The sequence below is a fragment of the Scardinius erythrophthalmus genome (assembly GCF_964197995.2).
Source record: "Scardinius erythrophthalmus genome assembly, chromosome: 1".
Lineage (NCBI taxonomy): Eukaryota > Metazoa > Chordata > Actinopteri > Cypriniformes > Leuciscidae > Scardinius > Scardinius erythrophthalmus.
The window spans coordinates 18,934,728-18,955,324 of NC_138221.1; the positions used below are offsets into that span (position 1 = coordinate 18,934,728).

General features: G+C 36.5%; 1 protein-coding gene across 1 annotated transcript in view; it reads right to left on the reverse strand.

Moving 5' to 3' along the window:
• Positions 1 to 14,400: 14,400 nt before the first annotated feature.
• Positions 14,401 to 20,597, reverse strand: part of LOC308699940 (uncharacterized protein) — a 68,662-nt gene continuing 62,465 nt past the window's right edge. The window contains exons 3-4 of the mRNA XM_081381131.1: positions 17,132 to 17,200; positions 14,401 to 17,042 (exon numbers count right to left, since the gene is read on the reverse strand). Of these exons, the coding sequence (XP_081237257.1) occupies positions 15,212 to 16,966 (1,755 nt within the window). The 5' untranslated portion in view covers positions 16,967 to 17,042; positions 17,132 to 17,200 and the 3' untranslated portion in view covers positions 14,401 to 15,211. The remainder of the gene's footprint in view (positions 17,043 to 17,131; positions 17,201 to 20,597) is intronic.

A 20,597-nucleotide genomic window follows, 5' to 3' on the forward strand; every position in this document is an offset into this window, starting at 1 on the left:
TCCCATAATCTCAAGGCCAGTGTTATATATTTTGTTAAGTTGATTACTTACAATATCCCAAATGTTTCCAACTATTTTTAAATCGTGAGAAAATTGCGATTTTAACCAAGGAAACGGGGCATTAGAGCAGGGGGAAGCTGGGAGTCGCAAGTCAATTGCGTCATATCCGCGTTACCCTCGGTTTCCGCTCGTACTGCGTGGAGTCCTGGACAAATGCGGAAGTTGTAGTTGTAGCGTCTATCAAGCAACAAACGTTAGCTTGTTTCGTGCAGTCGTTATGGAACACAATTATTCTTTACCGATTGCAGCTGGTTCTGTCGACAAAGCATGCTTAATTTTATATTTTCCAAATGTAGCATTCGGTAATAGTTATGTTTATGTAAGGGAAGTATTATTGCTTTAGATTTGTGTTTAGTTTATTGACATTGTTTATCACATCTGGTGTTTATGGCCATGTAAATAAATATAGCATGTGTTATACATAAAGATTAATCAGTATTTTGGCAAATGATGTGGGTATGTTCGAATGTACTTTTACAACAATTGTTTAGAACACGTAAAACTGCGCCGCGTTATCACAACAGTGAATTCGACATACAGTAACATCTATGATAACCAATGTAGTATTAAAGGTGAACTAAGTAACTTTTTTACCTTAACTGAACAGCTTCGGAGTCATTGGAATGGTTATATTACTTATTTCGGGTTGAATGGTGGTCGTTTCGCACCCCCCTGGTGCCCGTGAGCGGAAAATTCGCACTTGCAACTTTGAGACGGCGGGCCGCCGGCAGCCGCGGCAGGAAGTATCGCGTGATATCAGGTCTCGCGATGTAAACAATTGCTTTACGGCCAAAAGAAATCTGCTCAAATACTGTCATTATTGCGCTCCCTCACGCTGTTCGAACCCGAATGAAGAAGACGTTTTAAAGAATGTCCCATCTGCTTTGATGTCGTTGATCTACTAGCCTCTGGTGTCTGAGAATCACCAAAGAGTTTTTACAACAGTGTTGTCAAATATCTATTCCGAAGCTGTGGGGGGAGCTCTAGAGAGAAACCTGCGAGCAAAAAGCGAGAATACAGCGAAGAAATCCCGAAGCTACTGAGTGCTGCTTTAAACCTTACTTTTCTTGCGGTTAATTCATTTTAATGAAATAAAAGTGTGATGAGGTTCAAGAGTCAGGAAGGAAGAAGACAGGGGTCGGCGTGACTGGGACTCGTACTTTATTAAAATAAAGCAAAACAAACAAAAGTCGTGCACAACGCGCATTCACCGTGACAACCGCGACGGCACAAAACAGTTCAAAAATGAGAGCTCGGATCCACCGGTTTTCTTTCTCTGCGTCCAATTTTCTCTTCGGTCTCTTTCTCCTTCCAGCGCGGCTTATAAGCGGTCTCTCCACGTGGATCACAGCAATAAGACACAGGTGTTTGTCATTTGCACTTGACCTACAACGCTCGTCTCTTCTCTCTCCCATTACAGATTGCGCTGAATCACGCCCCCCTTGCCACAAAAAGCATGTCATTATAAAAACAGAACTTAGCCTCATCCATGAACATGATTTTTCGATTCCCGTCTGACTGATTTACATCCACAGTGGAGTTTAAAATGACAGTTCCCATCATTCCACGCTCCTTCATGTCGTCATCAAGCTACGCCGTTGTTGTTGTTTGGATGCAGCGCCCTCTAGCGGCAAAAAAAATCTTGCATATTGTACCTTTAATAGAAATTATTTATTTTAAACAAACAAAAAGATATGGATTCAATAAAACATATTTCCCATTAAGGAACATTAATTAATCTTGTCCAAAATCAAATAAAAAAGACACATCATTTTCATTAAATCGATATTTATTGAATTATTATATACATTACTTCCACACATCCACAATTTCGTGTCAGATTTTTAACATTTGCGACAGACGGCAAGTCCCTCAGAACCTCTTGACCCTCAAGTATGATTCCAATGTTTGTGGGAATACAGCTTGTGCATCTTTGATGACAAAGATTTCCATGGTTTCTGCTGAAGAGTTGTTTCAGCCTCTTCCTTCTCCAACACCTGGAAAATAATTTAGGAAGGAGAAAAGAAAAGAAAAAAAGAATAAGGAATCAATACAGCTTGGGTTTCCCCCCAAATTAGTTTACATAATACTAATACTTCTAACTAAATATAAAATTTACTCCAATTTGTTGTTGACATAAATATAAGTTGCACAAACTTTCCAGCACATGGGACTCTGATTTTAGCTGAAAGTAATTGTTTCTATATTTGAAATTAGCCTTCAGACTGTTTTCAGACTTATATCTGAACATAGTCTGATGGCTAATTTTGAAGTGGACAGCCATATCTAGCGTTTTCACATCTCTAAAGTAATCTGGCCTTACCAGGAAATCGTTGATGAGGGTCCTCCACTGTTTCTCCCATGTAAAGGATGAGATATTTAAGTGCTCTTTGTAGCGGTGTCAGTATCCTGCATCAAGATAGTACAAATTTGGCATGAGGGTACATTATGGTCAAAAAACTTTAGCACAATATACGTTATCAGTTGATATAATAATCATCACAATATATGATTCAATAGTGTGTCAATCCTATTACTAACACCACGAAAAAATGTCTGCCCCCCCCCCCCCCCCCAGTGTCCTCTGGCTAGTACTACACTTTTTTGAAAACCAACAGACATCAACCGATTGGCGCCAATGCAGCAATACTTCCATAAATAAAAAGCATACAATCCATAAATAAATGACCATTGTGAGTGTCGACAGTCATAAGTGTTAGTTAACGTTACCATTAATCACAAGTCAAGTGAACGCCAGTCCTTTTACATGTAAGTTAATGTTAGCTCCTTAGTTGTTGATCAGGTTTCTACGGTTTTAACCAGAGAACGTCATTCTTATGACGCTGCATCGAGATAACGTTATGTTCAATGATTAAACGTTCACGTTAATTACCATTGTAAAATCAAAATAAGCCAGGGGTAAACGTATATGTTCCCTTTTGCAATCGGTCAGGAATTGATTAACGTCGACACATTAACTTTAACTTGCCTAACGTTAGTGTAAACTAAGCTAGTTAACACATTTTTAAACTAATGTAAGTTACATAACGATATCTACCAGATAAATTCGGAGCAACATGTCTTGTACAGGCTACTAAATATACAGCAGCACATTTAAATGGTTGTTTGTTTCACTTACTTCAGTTTATCCGCGATGAAATCTGATTCTCTCTGGAGCAGCAAAGTGATCCATGGAACGTAGAAGAGCGGTTACAGCGGTCTGCTGACGACTCGTGGTCGACGAGAAGATTTGTGTTTAATGCCCATGCGCAATCCTGTGTGTAACCTTGAAATTGTACATTCGTCGAAACAAATATTTCTTATTTGAGCTCTTAATGAAAAATATTTATATTTAACTATGTTTTGACCGAAAAAAAAATTATTTGAAAAATAAAACAAATAATGGTAAACTGAATTGAAAGACAAATAATTAATTGGATGAAATACTGCTTGAAAACCTTTTTACAGTGTTGTTTATTTCCATGGTATTACCGGAATTGTACCATATACTGTAACCTGATCATTCCCTTTTCCATATAAAAAGCCTGCGCTGACAAACTGGCCCCAGTCTTCACGCAGATCTTCAACAGATCATTGGAGCAGTGTGAAGTTCCCTGCTGCTTCAAACGCTCCACTATCATTCCGGTTCCCAAAAAAACTAAAATCACTGGACTTAAATGACTACAGACCTGTCGCTCTCACGTCTGTGGTCATGAAGTCGTTTGAAAGACTGGTGTTGGCCTATCTGAAGGACATCACTGGACCCCTGCTGGATCCCTTTCAGTTTGCTTACAGAGCAAACAGGTCTGTGGATGATGCAGTCAACATGGGACTGCACTATATCCTGCAACATCTTGACAGACCTGGGACTTATGCACGGATCTTATTTGTGGACTTCAGTTCGGCCTTCAATACCATCATCCCTGATCTTCTCACAGCCAAACTGACTCAGCTCTCCATGCCATCCACAATCTGTCAGTGGATCTCCAGCTTCCTGACGGACCGGCAGCAGCGAGTGAGACTGGGGAAACTCACATCCAGGACCCTCACCATCAGCACTGGTGCCCCCCAAGGGTGCGTTCTCTCCCCACTGCTCTTCTCCCTGTACACTAATGACTGCACTTCTAAAGACCCCTCTGTCAAGCTCCTGAAATTTGCAGACGACACCACTGTTATCGGTCTCATCCAAAATGGTGACGAGTCTGCTTACAGACTGTCTGGTGCAGCTATAACAACCTTGAGCTGAACACACTCAAAACAGTGGAGATGATCATGGACTTCAGGAGAAAATCCCCAGCACTCCCTCCTCTCATCATCATGAACAGCACTGTGGAAGCAGTGGAGTCATTCAGGTTCCTGGGCTCTACCATCTCTCAGGACCTGAAGTGGGCAAATCACATTGACTCCATTGTGAAAATCCCAGCAGAGACTGTACTTCCTTCGCCAGCTGAAGAAGTTCAATCTGCCACAGGAGCTGCTGATCCAGTTCTACTCAGCCGTCATTGAGTCTGTCTTAAGCACTTCCATCACTGTCTGGTTTGGTTCAGCTACCAAATCAGACATCAGGAGACTACAACGGACAGTCCGGACTGCAGAAAGGATTATTGGTGCCCCCCTGCCAACCCTCCAGGACCTGTACTCTTCCAGAGTGAGGAAGAGAGCAGGTAAAATCATCACAGACTCCACTCACCCTGGACACCCCCTGTTTGAACTGTTACCGTCAGGACGGCGACACAGATTACCTTTAACACTCAAGAGTGTTAAAGGTAATGAGCTCATTAAGTGATTCATTGAGTGATAATTGAGCATTATTGAAGACACCTGATGTTAGCAAGCAGAATCACTGAAGGAGAAAATCTAATTTTTTAAGGCACCGCGATGGTGATCAGTGTTTGCTTTAGTTGGGCTCTTGACCCATAAAGCATTAACTTTAACTTTTGTTTGGCTGTTGTATCTGAGTTACAACTCTCAGATGAACAAAGAGAAAAGGTGATTAGGTGATGTTGGTTATGATTTGATAATCATAATTTGACCTGAATATCAACTCTCATTTAGAGAGTCAGGTTTACCTTGTTGATTATAACAGCCTGTGATTCTACAGCAAGTTATTTTTATCATCATCAATATAATCCAAAATATTTCTTAAAAATTGTTCTGATAAAAATACTTAGAAAATTATTTTGTTTAGACACACTGACATCAATAATCAGCCTGTGAATCTCAACAATGGTGACAATAATAAAGCATGTTGCAGTGCATTCTGGGTGCCACCAATCAAAACTCATTCATGGCTCCCATCATGCATTGCGGTATGAATAAATCATGATCTGAATTGTCTTACTAATTTCCTTTTCCTAATTGAATATTCTGTTTGTCACCATAGTTGAGATTCATACACTGATTCTTGATGTCTGTGTGTGCCTAAAAGAATGATTTTGTTTTATCAGAACAACTTTTAAGAAATCCTTTAGACTAGTTAGAAAAAAAAAGATATTATGCTGTAGATTGTGTAGAATCACAGTGATGCTGTAATCAACAATATACATTTAAGTCAGAGATTACACTCTAAATGAGTTCAGTGATTCAGGTGAAATTATGATTAAGTCAAAACATAACCAACAAAACCTGATCAACTTTCTCTTTGTTCATCTGGCAGTTATAACTCAGATACAACAGCCAAACAAAATCTAATGTTTACAGTTTATGGGTCAAGAGCCCAACTAAAGCAAACTGATCTGCATAACGGTGTCTTAAAAAATTAGATTTTCTCCTTTGGTGATTCTGCATGCTAACATCAGGTGTCTTCAATAATGCTCAATCATCACTCAATTAATCACTTAATTATCTCATTAACTTCTACACTCTTGAGTGTGGACTCATATACACTCCCAGGAGTGTTAATTTAACACAGGAGTTTTTGCTGTGTAGAAAGAGCCGTAGTTAACTTACAAGCTGAGCCATATCGCATTAATTATCGCTGCCGATACGTCCGCGATATTGATGCGATATGGCTCAGCTTGTCAGTTAACTACGGCTCTTTGTAGTAAATGCCGCTCCATCTGAAAGCAGGTGATGGTGATTTACTACTAATCAAGGAACCGGCTTTACTGACGAGATGCGCATAACAATGTGATGCGATATATCGCCCATCCTTAGAAATAAACAAGGCTTCCTTTTACAGTACAGTTGCACTTTACTTACTGAGTAAATTGTAAAAACATCTGCAAGAACATACCCAGTATTTAAGATGTGCCATGACATTAGGGAAAACTGTTCCTGCGGGGTAGTTACCAGGTAAGTATTATTTGATAAACCCTCTATAAATGGGTGTAGCAATGAACAACAACTATGTAAGACAAGGTAATTTATTGGAAACTACGTCTTAATTTCAAGATAGTAATAAATAAACATGGACCGTTACCAACATAACCCTAGGATAACTACACATCTAACTTGAATTGATGGGTAATACTGGAGGTGTTTCTAAAAATTGTCTGCCTACATTCTGAGGAAGTACACAATTAAATCTGAGTTATTACCAACCTAAACAGGTAACACGTACACAGTACTTTGTTGAGTTGATATTTAACAGTGGTGTTTTTTTTTCCCTGGTATTTTCTCTGTAATTGCATACTAATCACCTTAAGTAATTACACACTAAAATACTATAATTTACCATGCTTACCAGGTAAATACTTAGTAAATAGATTGTAGTTTCTCTGCATTTACATACTTGTTACCTGTGGTAATTACCAATAACTAACTATAACTTACCATATATTTACCAGGTAAATGCCTAGTAATTAGGGGACTGTAAAAGGAAGGGTTACCAAAATGTGTTGAAATAAATGAATCATTTCATAATAATCAGAGTTGTATAGTCCAGGGGTCAAAAAGTAGAAGTCCTGCCATAGTTTATTCCACCCATGACTTCAGTCAGCTGATTTCACTAATTAGTTCTCTCTCCTGTCTGAATTAGAAAATCCAGGTGATTGGAACAAAATACTGAGGAGGACAGAGAAAAATGTCCAGGGTTTTTCTCTTTGATGAAATTTGTAATGCAACCTCCTAGTGGATCTTCTCTGTATGTGCATGTATTTTGTCATTCAGGTGTTTCTAATTAGCACCTATAAAAGAGGAAAGTGTTTGATTGTAAAACATACCCTGAAGAAGGCTGTTTGTGCCGCTACGCGTGGATTGTTTTTTTTTTTTTTCCCATGTCTTTTAAATTTTCTAACATGAAATAGCCAGTCAAATAAAGGCTTTTTATTAATTTCTAAAAGAAGAGTGCCTTGGATTTTCTTCTATTATTATTCACTGAATTCCCGACCCCAAAGAGCACCTTCTAAAAAAACTTTTTTTGAACTCCTTGAGCACCCTGGACATTTTTCTCTTTCCAATTATTAAGCACTAGGGACGTGCTTTTTCTGGAGTTGCTCTGCTCGGATCCAGTGGGCATGGTGGAGTCGTATTATTAGCTCAAGATGGAGAATGGAAGATACAATGCAGCATTCTCATATTCGAATGAGCAAGCCAACAACATCATTGTAACTCAGTCTTTACTCGATGACACAACAAATTCTCCAGGAGCTGAGCCAGATGTGAGTAAAAAATATTTTGAACTCAAAAGAATGGCAGAAAAAGAGATTAAGCTTCATTGGAGTATCGTTAATCTGTCTGATTACTGGCGTGAGGGCCGCATTCCAAGAGGCCTTAGAATAAAAAAGTTCCCCTCGTTTGGCATAGAAGACACTGATTTCAGATCAAAATGGGAAGCCATTTTGAATAAATGCTCATTAGATCTGATTCTGCTAATCATTGAACATAGTAAGAAAGAAAAAGAAGTGGTTCAAGAAAAAATCAATGAGATAAAAGTACAAATCTCCGGCATGAGTAATGATGACACAAAACTGCCATTTGAAAATAAATTGAAACAGGACCTTGAGAAACTTGCAGATTGGGTCAGACAACAAAAGATCAAGAAATTCAAGAGAGATGAAAACGACTATAAAGATGACAGAGTGTACAAGTGGACTAGACCTAATCACAGAGATAGACAAAGACAGAGATCTGTGTCCTTCAATTTTACTACGAGCGATGAAGAATCCACTTCGATCTCCAATATGTCTTCACCAGTTGCTTCTACCATGTCTGATTTTTTGGACGAAAGACCCAAACCTATAAAACCCAACATAAAAAGAAGAAAACAAGGAGAGGCCGAAAACGGTCAAGGACAAAGACAACAACCATGGACTCTCAGGGACCGGAACAAGAACAGACGGTAATCAACCTATCAAAAACATCTCTTACCTCTGACCATGTGAGTGTGTTGTCCAAAGGACTTTCTTTTTCTCCCACTTACCACACTAATGTGTTTAATACCAAGGTGGATCTATTTAGATTCTATCAAAGTCTCCACCTTAAAGTTTGGTATCATCAATATAATCAGAGGAATGACTGCACAGCACAAAGATCTTCCTTTAGACCAAAATCATACTTCATGCCTCCAATTTCGAATGCGACTTTGACTGCTTTTACAAAAAAGGTGGATTATGATATTGAAAGATTATTTCTATCATCAAACCAAACAAGTAGGGAAAATTTGACCAAATCCCAGAAACTTGCAATAGATCATCTGGCAAAGAATGAGTCTATAATCATAAAACCGGCTGATAAAGGAGGAGCAGTTGTGATAATGGACAGAGATAAGTATGTTGAAGAAGCCTTACGACAACTTAACAATCAAGACTACTATCAACGGCTGCGGTTCAATCCGATAGACAACATAAGAGATAAATTAAAAGCTCTGTTGCTCACAGCGAAGGATACTGGGTGGATTTCAAAACAGGAGCATGATTTCCTCCTATGTCAGCATCCTAGAATACCCACCTTCTATATGCTCCCAAAGATCCACAAGTCTCTCGAATCTCCTCCAGGCAGGCCCATCATATCGTCCAATGGTTCTCTCACAGAGCCAGCTTCGCAATTTATAGACTTTCACATTAAGCCATTGGCTCAACGACTTCCTTCCTATATACAGGATACCACTCATGTGTTGAAGGTCTTAAGCAATATGAGAGTTACAGACAATTGTTTTTTAGTCACATTTGATGTGGAATCTCTGTACACAAATATTGCTCACAATGATGGACTAAAAGCTTTACAACATTTCCTGGTGAATAGACCTTCAGACTCTTTGCCTCCCTCCGAATTCATCGTTCAGCTCACGGAATGGACACTTAAAAATAATGTTTTCCTTTTCCAGGACCTACTACATATTCAGGTTCGGGGCACTGCGATGGGTGCATGTTTTGCCCCCAACTATGCTAACCTTTTTTTAGGTCTGTGGGAGAGGGATTTGGTCTATTTAAACAGTTACAGTGACAAGATAAAATGGTGGGGGAGGTACATCGATGATATTCTTATGATCTGGGGTGGTTCTTATGATGAATTGTTACAATTTTATGATCACTTGAACAATAATGATAGGAATATAAAATTGTGTTTGGAACATTCCAAAACTAGTATTAACTTTTTAGATCTAACCATTTCTATTGGCAAAGATAAGAAACTCCATACTACTGTATATCGTAAAACAACAGATAGGAACACGATGTTAAAAGCAGATAGTTTCCATCCAAATTGGCTAAAAAACAATATACCTTTTGGCCAGTTCCAACGCCTTAGACGTATTTGTGACACTGATAATGAATATGAAGTGCAAGCTAAAGTCCTGTCGAACCGATTCTTGGAAAGGGGTTATCACACAGAAATTGTACAAAATGCTTATAAGAAAGCCCAGTGTATTTCTAGACCAGAGCTATTCCAGAAGAAGACAAAACGACCCTGTTTACAAAATCAGGCCTATTTTGTGACAGAATATAGCTCTTTGGCTAATCCCATAAAAAGGATCATACACTCAAATTGGAATCTCATTGAGAGTGATCCTGTTCTCAGAGAAGTGTTTTCTGCATCTCCAAAAATTAGCTTCAAGAGGGCTCCAACTCTGCGAGATAGGCTAGTATCTAGTCATCTTCCTGCCAAAAAACAGACCACTTGGCTTAAAAGACAGTTAAAAGGTACTTACAGATGTGGGTTTTGTAACCATTGCTCTAGTATTAAAGAATGTAAAGACTTCTGTAATTTCAAGACTGATAAGAGGTACAACATAAAGACATTCATTAATTGCAATACCACGTTTGTGGTATACAGGTTATCATGCAAATGTGGATGCTTTTATGTTGGCCGGACCAAGAGACGTCTCAAAGACAGAGTATCAGAGCATAAGAATGCCATTAGAAAAGCTAATTTAGATTACCCCATGGCAAAACATTTCTTAAATGTGCACAATAGCAATCCAGAAGGCCTAATGGTTGAGGGTTTAGAAACGATCGAAAAGAGTATTCGGGGTGGTGACCGTTTAAAATTACTTTTACAGAGAGAAACATTCTATATATATGAGTTACAGGCCACAGTATACCCTGGGTTGAATGAAGAAATAGATTTTAGTCCTTTTTTGTGAAGTGTTTTTTTTTTTTTTTTTTTTTTTTTTTTTTTTTTTGTGTGTGTATAGGCCTATGAGTATGTTTATGTATGTACACATGTGTTTTTTTTTTTTTCTATCTTCTTCTTCTTCTTCTTTTCTCTTTGATGAAATTTGTAATGCAACCTCCTAGTGGATCTTCTCTGTATGTGCATGTATTTTGTCATTCAGGTGTTTCTAATTAGCACCTATAAAAGAGGAAAGTGTTTGATTGTAAAACATACCCTGAAGAAGGCTGTTTGTGCCGCTACGCGTGGGTTGTTTTGTTTTTTTCCCCATGTCTTTTAAATTTTCTAACATGAAATAGCCAGTCAAATAAAGGCTTTTTATTAATTTCTAAAAGAAGAGTGCCTTGGATTTTCTTCTATTATTATTTACTGAGGAGGACTTTTACTTTCTGAACCTGGACTTTACACCTCTGACTACATGTCAGCCAAGAGTAAAGAAATAAACCAGAACTGGACCTTATCTGAGCCACAAAATCTGTGTATATTAAATATGGAGTCATCTCAGCCTTAATAAACCTGTTAACAAGCAGAATCACTGAAGGAAAGAAGAGAACAGAAAAAGAGACGAGCAGAAACACAAGAACTACAACTGACTTCAGACACAGCCTTAGATGAAATCAACTGAAGATAAAAGAAGACATTAAATCTGTGAAGATCTCAGCAGAGGAGGATTAAACAACTCCACAAACAGCATTACCAGCTTCACTTATTACTAACCAGACTGACTTTATTTCTGTCAGACGTCTACAAAAGTTTTATTGAGAATTAACAGAGGTTTAACTCTAATGTGGTTCATTTAAAGTCACCATAACAGTGATTAGTGTTTCCATTAGTTGGACTATTAACTCTGATTATATCTTTTGTCTTTTCTGGCAGTTGTGACAGTGTGTTTGTTAAACACATTTGCAGCAGCAAAGAAAGCTAAAGTGAAATGATATCAGGTGATGATGGTTACCTGTTGATGGTTTTATAATCATCATGAAGTATTCTGCTCCACTGACGCTTTTCAAATCTAACGATTGTATTCCAATAATATTTTCACATCATAAACCCTGAGGTACTTCATTAAAAGATACAGCAGTACTATAAGAATCAGTTAGAAGAATTTTATTAACTTAGGCACTAAATGTTACTCTACTATGATAAACATCAATAATCAGCATATTAATCTCAACAATGGTGACAATCAAAAATACCTTGCTGCAATGCATGCTGGGTACCAGCATAGTCCAAAACTCCCAGCATGCATTGCAACATGAATAAATTATGCAGCTGAATTGTCCTATTGTTTTGTATCATTTTAAATATTTGCTTTTCTTTTTTGCTGTTGTTTTTGTAGTGACATTTAGTAGCTTTTTTGTAATGTTCAGAGTTGATCTGTTTATCTGAATATTTTTGATTGTCACCATTGTTGAGACACGCGCTGATTGTTGATAAGTGTGTGTGTCACAATATAGGTAACTTTTATTCTCAATGTTGTTTAAAATTCTTTGTTAAAATATTTAGAACTGATAGGTATAATATTGCTTGATCTCATACTGCAGTAACACAGGGTTTCTGATTTTATTTGAACAAAACAACTTTATTATACAAATTACATCAGTGATTCAGGTAACAGCATTATAATTACAAAAGCCATCAACAGGTAACCAACATCACCTGCCCTGATTAATTTTAGTTTTCTTTGCTGCTGCAAATGTGTTTGACAAACACACTGTCACAGCAACCAAAAAAGACAAAAATAAATTTAAGAGTTAAGAAGCCCAACTAATGGAAACGCTAATCACTGTTATGGTAACTTCAAATTAAACATCTCAATAAGGAGTTCTGACAGAAATAAAGTCAGTCTGGTCAGTAATAAGTGAAGCTGGTAATGCTGTTTGTGGAGTTGTTTAATCCTCCTCTGCTGAGATCTTCACAGATTTAATGTCTTCTTTTATCTTCAGTGGATTTCATCTAAGGCTGTGGCTGAAGTCAGTTGTAGTTCTTGTGTTTCTGCTCGGCTCTTTTTCTGTTCTCTTCAGAGGTGTAAAGTCCAGGTTCAGAAAGTAAAAGTCCTGCTCAGAATTTTGTTCCAGTCACCTGGATTTGCTAATTAGCAGTTTTTCAGCCAGGAGAGAGAACTAATTAGTGAAATCAGCTGACTGAGTTCATGGGTGGAATAACCATATGGCAGGACTTCTACTTTCTGACCCCTGGACTATACAACTCTGATAATAAACCTACACTGTAAAAAAAAAACCCGTAAAAAAACGGTAATTTTCTGGCAGCTGGGGCGCCAGAAAATTCCTGTTAAAAAACGGAAAAATACTGTATATTTAACATTGGATTTCGGTACTATGATATAATGTTAATTTACCGTCCTATTGAAGTATTAATATCTGTTTTTTACACTGATAACCACCAATCACAGCAGTGATGAGAGTCACATGATCAATCAAAGCTCAACATAAGCAGTTCTTCCACAAGAGAGTTAAAACTAATATATATAGAAGCTGCACAGTGTCATTCACACAAACATTAAACACCATCATGGTAACACATGAAATTTTAAAAATGCAATAAACATTAATTTAACAACATTAAATGTAACATAAACCCCTAATGTACATAACTGATTAGAAAAAACAAAGAAAATTATGAAGAAACAAACATAGTGATTTCAACAAAAATACATCAAATGTGAAGTGTCACAGGGAATTGTGGGAATGTCAATTTACGGTTTTTCACTGTAAATGATACAATGAGTTGTTTTTTCACTTTCAAAAACTGTAAATTTAACGGTATGTTACAGTAAAATTACATTAAATGTACCGTTAGATCTATCACAGTTATTTACCGTATATAGTACGGAAACTTTCTGTTAACCAATTAACAGTTTTTCACTGTAGCATTTTTACAGTCTTTTACCGTTAAAATTACGATAATTTTTTACAGTGTAGGGGCCGTTCACACAAAGCGCACTTCTTCATTGAAATGCGTTACTATTACATTGTTTTTCTATGAAAATACTAGTCTGATGTGCAAAACTGTTCCGCTTGCTACTGCTAAGTCACATACAATAATCCATAAACCAATTCATGTCCTCATAAACCACGAGTAAACACACACAAATGTTGTAAAACGCGCGCATGACATGGTGTTCTAAAAACACTGCGCTCAAGTTAAAATCATTTCTACTTTTAAAAAAACTCTCGAGACCTTGTGTTTTTCCCCCATTTCACTGCCCATCTCACGTTTTTCTAAGCAAAAACGCGTTCTGTATGTATGCTCGTGATTCTTTAGCTCCGCCCACACGGCACGCCTCCAGCTGCTCGATTTTGTCCGGAAAGACTCGGTACAGCCTATCTTTCTTTTATGAATATAACAAAACTAAATACTTTTTGGAGATATGAAAGATGCAATACTACTCTATAGGTACTCAAGATTAACATGAAACTGAAACTGAGTGTTTCACCCCCCCTTTAAAACCCAATTTATTGGGTAAAACTTAGTACAAAAATCCACTTTAAACACCCGTACAGACCTCCGTCCTAATAACAACAAAACCGTCCAGTTCTTAGTGGACGTCCCATCTAAACATCATTTGAGTGCAGATCTGCCGGACTTGTCTGTCTCTAAAAACATGATCGATCAGAGGTCATTGATGTCTAATCTCTCCAATAATGTTCTCAGAAAATGAAAGTAGCAATAATGGATCTTAACAATAATATTGTTTTAAATCTGAAATGAAAGTAGAAATGATTGAGAGTGTTTGTTCTGCAACAGCAATGTCAAAGTCAGTTTCAGTTCAGTTCAATGTCAAATACTTTATTGGTGTGATTGTGTCTACAAACAATATTTTGAAATCATTACTAAAAAAAAAATGAATAATGATAAAAAATGAAATATACAATATAACAACAACAAATATCAAAGTATTAGAATAAGGTGTTAATCAATGAATAAAATACTATAAAAAACAATATATATATGTCTGTAATGTAATGTATACTGTAATATAGACATCAAGACAAGAACAAACTCAGTATTTGGTTTTCTCCATCACCTCTTTATATTTGTCTGTCTTGCAAAACAAACAGAATTAATGCAAACATTTCAAAGGAAAAATAGAGAACGATAGAAACATGAGCAAATAACTATTAATATCTCATTGAATGCTGTTCACTCAGATACACATTTGGAAACTCATTATATTTTTCCACATTTAAGAATTATAAACTAAGAATAATAAATATAAATTGGAAAAATTGGAGTTATGTAGGAACTAAAAAAAGGTGAAATAAATCAAAATGGTTATATTTTAGCTTCCTCAAAGTATCCTGCACTTTACAGAACTGTACAGTTTGCTTTTCCTCAAGACAATATCATAATGTCTCCACATGGGATGTTTTTTTACACAATATTGGAGCATGTTGAACACACATGACCGCTGCTTCTCTATGGTATTTGTTATGCATTTAGAAAAAGTAGTAGTAATAATAAAGAAAAGTTTCATGGACACTTGCACTTGTATGGTCAAACAAACGTTCCCTCTTTTCTTCTACAGATGATCATCCAAACACACCCGTAAAAGAAGATCAAACTCGACTCGCTGTGTTCAGTGCAATACAGCACGATCACTGTGATCAGTGTATGAGCCGCTCACTTTCACTATCCATTCATTTTTCCAAGATTCATGGTTTTTGTCTGTCCATTTCACTTTATATGTTTCGTCCGTTATTTCCTCTTTGATTTCCTCTTTGAGCCCAGAGTTTGTCTGATTATCTTTTCTATCCTCGAAGATCAGCCCAGATTCTGTCTGGATTTTTTTGATTGTCGCTTTGAATGGTTCCATTTTAATTAGAGATCTCTTTATGGCCTCTATCTTCTTCATTTCATCTGAGTTTTTACTGGGCATCGTATACCTGTAGCTTTGTAATTCCTTGCCATTGGGCATCTTATTGCGTTGTTGATCTAGTTCTTCCATGTCATTAGGCATCTTATAGCATTGTGGTGCTAGTACTTCCCCGTCATTATTCTCCACAATTATCACCTTAAACAAGTGAGTTGGCACTGCTTTCCCTCCCAAACACTCGAATTTCATATGCTTTTTGCTTTTCTTTTGATCATTATGATTTGCTTTCTCTCCCTCAGTGTTTTCCTCAGGCTTTTTTCTTTTCACTTGATCATTATGATTTGCTTTCTCTCCCTCAGTGTTTTCCTCAAGCTTTTTTCTTTTCACTTGATCATTATTATTTGCTTTCTCTTCCACAGTGTTTTTCACAGGCTTTTTTCTTTTATTTTGATCATTTTTATCCTCTGACTCTCTGTCGCTTGATAGGTACAGTGGTCCAGTGTACACATGGACGTTACGGACTTCTTTTTTCTCAGCTATTTTCCGACAAAGCTTCTCCAACGTTAACCAGATGCCAGAGTTAAAACCACCCTGCTGTGGTACAGCGTTGCTTATGAAATAAGTGTCTTTATAGGCTTTCTGACACCAGCTGTGATTGTGAGCCGCAGCGAGATGACCTCGGTCGTATCCCGTTTTCTCATACGTGTTCGTAGATGGCCGGAAGAGTGGATGAACTGAAAGATCATCTTTAAATTTCTTATCAGTAGTATCTACATTATTATTAGCTTTAGTACTCTTGTTCAATATCTCATACACCCATGCAGCATTCCTGGTTTGATTGTCATATAACGTAATGTAAAACATTTTGGGGAGTATTTGAGTAGGTGAAGGAACTTTGTCTATTAATTTGTATACCACTTTATTCTGACAGCTTTCAACGATGTCCATTGCATCTGTTCCTGAGGCCTTGCTTTCTTTGTTCTTTTCATATGTATCTGAGGTCTTGCTTTCTTTGTCCTCTGCAACTGTATCTGATATATAGCATTCTTTGCCATCAATCATCTCTGAGAATGGGATGCGTATGTAGACTGTTTCATTAGCACTGGGATCTCCTCCAGACTGCTGACTCTCCTTCTTCACATCAGTCTGTGCTTCTCTTTCACGCTCATCATAACCCTGACTTCTTTTCATCACCTGGAATAATATAGCAAGTGACCAGCATTTTTTTCCTCCTGAGAATCTGTGCATTTGTTTTGTTTTTCTCCAAGCTATGTTGATGAATTCCACTGGCCAGCAATCAGGCAGTGCATCAGCAGTAGGATAATACTTTTTATATGCCTTTGTAATATCTTTTTCATATTTTTTATAGTGAGAAAACTTTTTCAAATATGATGATACGTCCTCGGCTATTTCATTTAGTAGCTTTTTTGGTAACTTTTCTTCCTCTTTTTCGGAAGCTTTCTTTTTATCACTTCCAGAAGATTTAGGATTAGATGATTTACGTTGGTTTCCAAGCATCTTGAGACAGATGTAGAGCTAAAACACAAGCTCTTCAAGATCTTCTCTTCAGGCCGGGATAAAATAATGTGTGCTTCTGGAAGAGAAAAAAAAAAACTTTGTTTCAAAATTCTCCTCAATTTCAAGACTTAATTTCATTCAGAAGAAAGGGAAATATTTACTCACGTCAACAGCTGTAATCTGTCAGATAAACAGAAACTTCTGCTGCTCTGATTTCACTTCAGTTCTTCTGTTCTACACACAACAAACACAAACTTATTACGTATTAAAGCAGAACAACTTTAAAACTTGTTATGAAGACCAAAGCAGTTACTGAAAGTGCCACCATGAATATTATTGTGTGTACAGTTACCTTCCACATTATCACCAGTGTTTAGTCAAGTCACCTTTATTCATAATGGGCCCTATCATACACTCAGCTCAATGCGGCTCCAGGCGCGACGCAAGAAAAGAGCACGTTAGTAATGTGCGCCTATAGGCCTATATTTGACATTAAATGCACAAACCTCTTTATGTGTCGTTATAGGCTATTATTTGTCACAAGTTCACAACATGAGCATACACAGCAAAAAGTCCAGTGTTAAATTAACTCTCCTGGGAGTTTATATGGCTCCAGAGTCAGTGTTAAAATATGAGTGTTAAATTAACACTCAAGAGTGTTAAACTTAATGAGCTCATTAAGTGATTCATTGAGTGATGATTGAGCATTATTGAAGACACCTGATGTTAGCAAGCAGAATCACTGAAGGAGAAAATCAAATTTTTTAAGACACCGTTATGGTGATCAGTGTTTGCTTTAGTTGGGCTCTTGACCCTTAAACTGTAAACATTAGATTATCTTTGGCTGTTGTATCTGAGTTATAACTGCCAGATGAACAAAGAGAAAGTTGATCAGGTTTTGTTGGTTATGTTTTGACATAATCATAATTTCACCTGAATCACTGATCTCATTTAGAGTCTAATCTCTGACTTAAATGTATATTGTTGATTACAGCATCACTGTGATTCTACAGCATAAGAACTTTTTTTTCTAATTAGTGTAAAGGATTTCTTAAAAGTTGTTCTGATAAAACAAAATCTTTCTTTTAGGCACACACAGACATCAAGAATCAGTGTATGAATCTCAACTATGGTGACAAACAGAATATTCAATTAGGAAAAGGAAATTAGTAAGACAATTCAGATCATAATTTATTCATACCGCAATGCATGATGGGAGCCATGAATGAGTTTTGATTGGTGGCACCCAGAATGCACTGCAACATGCTTTATTATTGTCACCATTGTTGAGATTCACAGGCTGATTATTGATGTCAATGTGTCTAAATAAAGTAAGTTTCTAAGTCTTTTTATCAGAACAATTTTTTAGAAATATTTTGGATTATATTGATAATGATAAAAAATCATTTGCAGTAGAATCACAGGCTGCTGTAATCAACAAGGTAAACCTGACTCTCTAAATGAGAGTTGATATTCAGGTCAAATTCTGATTATCAAATCATAACCAACACCACCTGATCACCTTTTCTCTTTGTTCATCTGAGAGTTATAACTCAGATACAACAGCCAAACAAAATCTAAAGTTAATGTGTTATGGGTCAAGAGTCCAACTAAAGCAAACACTGATCACCATAACGGTGGCTTAAAAAAATTGATTTTCTCCTTTGGTGATTCTGCTTGTTAACATCTGGTGTCTTCAATATTGGTCAATTATCACTCAATGAATAACTTAATGAGCTCATTAACTTTAACACTCTTGAGTGTTAATTTAACACTCATATTTTAACACTGACTCTGGAGCCATATAAACTCCCAGGAGAGTTAATTTAACACTGGACTTTTTGCTGTGTAGGCTATAAGGAAATAATATTATCACATAATACAGTCAATTAGGGAGACATTTTACTTACACATTTATTCATATTTTTCAAAATTATATGGTTAAAAGTATCATGAACTAACATGAACTAATAGTTTATATTATCCATTAACATGGTAATTAAAAAAAAAATCCTCATTGTACATCATGATATCTTATAAATATATGCACAGAAAAGTGACTATTTAATAGTATTGTTGTTAAATATTGTAGAAATAGATCCAATCAAAATCCACGTGAAAATGGCTTATATTTAACAAAAGAAAATTATGTGTGTATGGGTAGTGCAACTATGACTGTTTAAGCCCCGCCCCTGCAGTGTTCAGGAGTTCAGTTCTGCAGTGGTTTCTACACAGCAAAATCCCCAGTGTTAAATTAACACTGAAAAGTGCGAATTATATAAACTCTGAGCAGAGTGTTAAATGAACACTGAAGCAGTGTTAAAGTTAATGAGCTAATTAAGTGATTAATTGAGTGATGATTGACCATTATTGAAGACACCTGATGTTAACAAGCAGAATCACTGAAGGAGAAAATCACACATTGTAAGTTACCATTATGGTGATGGGTGTTTGCTTTAGTTGGGCTCTTGACCCATATGTTTACTTTAATTTTTGTTTGGCTGCTGTTAGTGAGTTATAACAGCCAGATGAATAAAGAAAAAAAGTGATCTGATGGTTATGTTATGACAATCATCATTTGAACTTGATTAACTTCACTGAACTCAATGAGACCCTTATTTCTGACTTAGATTTATGTTGTTGATTACAGCATAACTGTGATTCTGCATATCTAGAATTTTAGATATAGTACAAAGGATTTCTTTTTTGAAAAAAAAAAAGAAAATCTTTCTTTTAGGCACACACAGACATCAAGATTCAGTCTATGCATCTCAACAATGGTGACGAGCAGAATATACAATTAGGAAAAGGAAATTACTAAGACAATTCAGTTCATAATATATTCATACCGCAATGCATGATGGGAGCCACTAATGAGTTGTGATTGGTGGCAGCCAGAGGAAAAGTTATTGTTACCATTGTTGAGATTCACAGACTGATTATTGATGTCTGTGTTTCTAAATATATTTATTTAAAAGTCTTTTGATCAGACCAATGTTTATTTATTTTGGATTATATTAAAAATATAGAAAATCTTATGCTGTAGAATCACAGAGCTGCTGTAATTAACAAGTTAAACCAAACTATCTCAATAAGTTTCATTTTTCAGATCATAACATGATTTTGTCTAAACATAACCAACACCATCAGATCACATTGTCTCTTTGTTCATCTGACTGTTATAAATCAATAACAGCAGACAAGCAAAATTTTAAGTAAACATATGGGTCAAGAGCCCAACTAAAGCAAACACTGATCACCATAATGATGACTTCAAAATGTGTGATTTTCTCCTTCAGTGATTCTGCTTGTTAACATCGGGTGTCTTCAATAATGCTCAATCATCATTCAAATATTCACTTAATTAGCTCATTAACTTTAACACTGCTTCAGTGTTCATTTAACACTCTGCTCAGAGTTTATATAATTCACACTTTTCAGTGTTAATTTAACACTGGGGATTTTGCTGTGTACCTCACGTACAACACATACGGAAAACTTAATGTGATCAGTCCAGTTGAGCACTTAATCCATAACACTGCTTCTCAATCAAAACGTATGATGTACAAAACACGGCAAAAAAACAAACAAATCTTTTCAATTGTCTCTAATCAAGCAAATTTGTACTTTA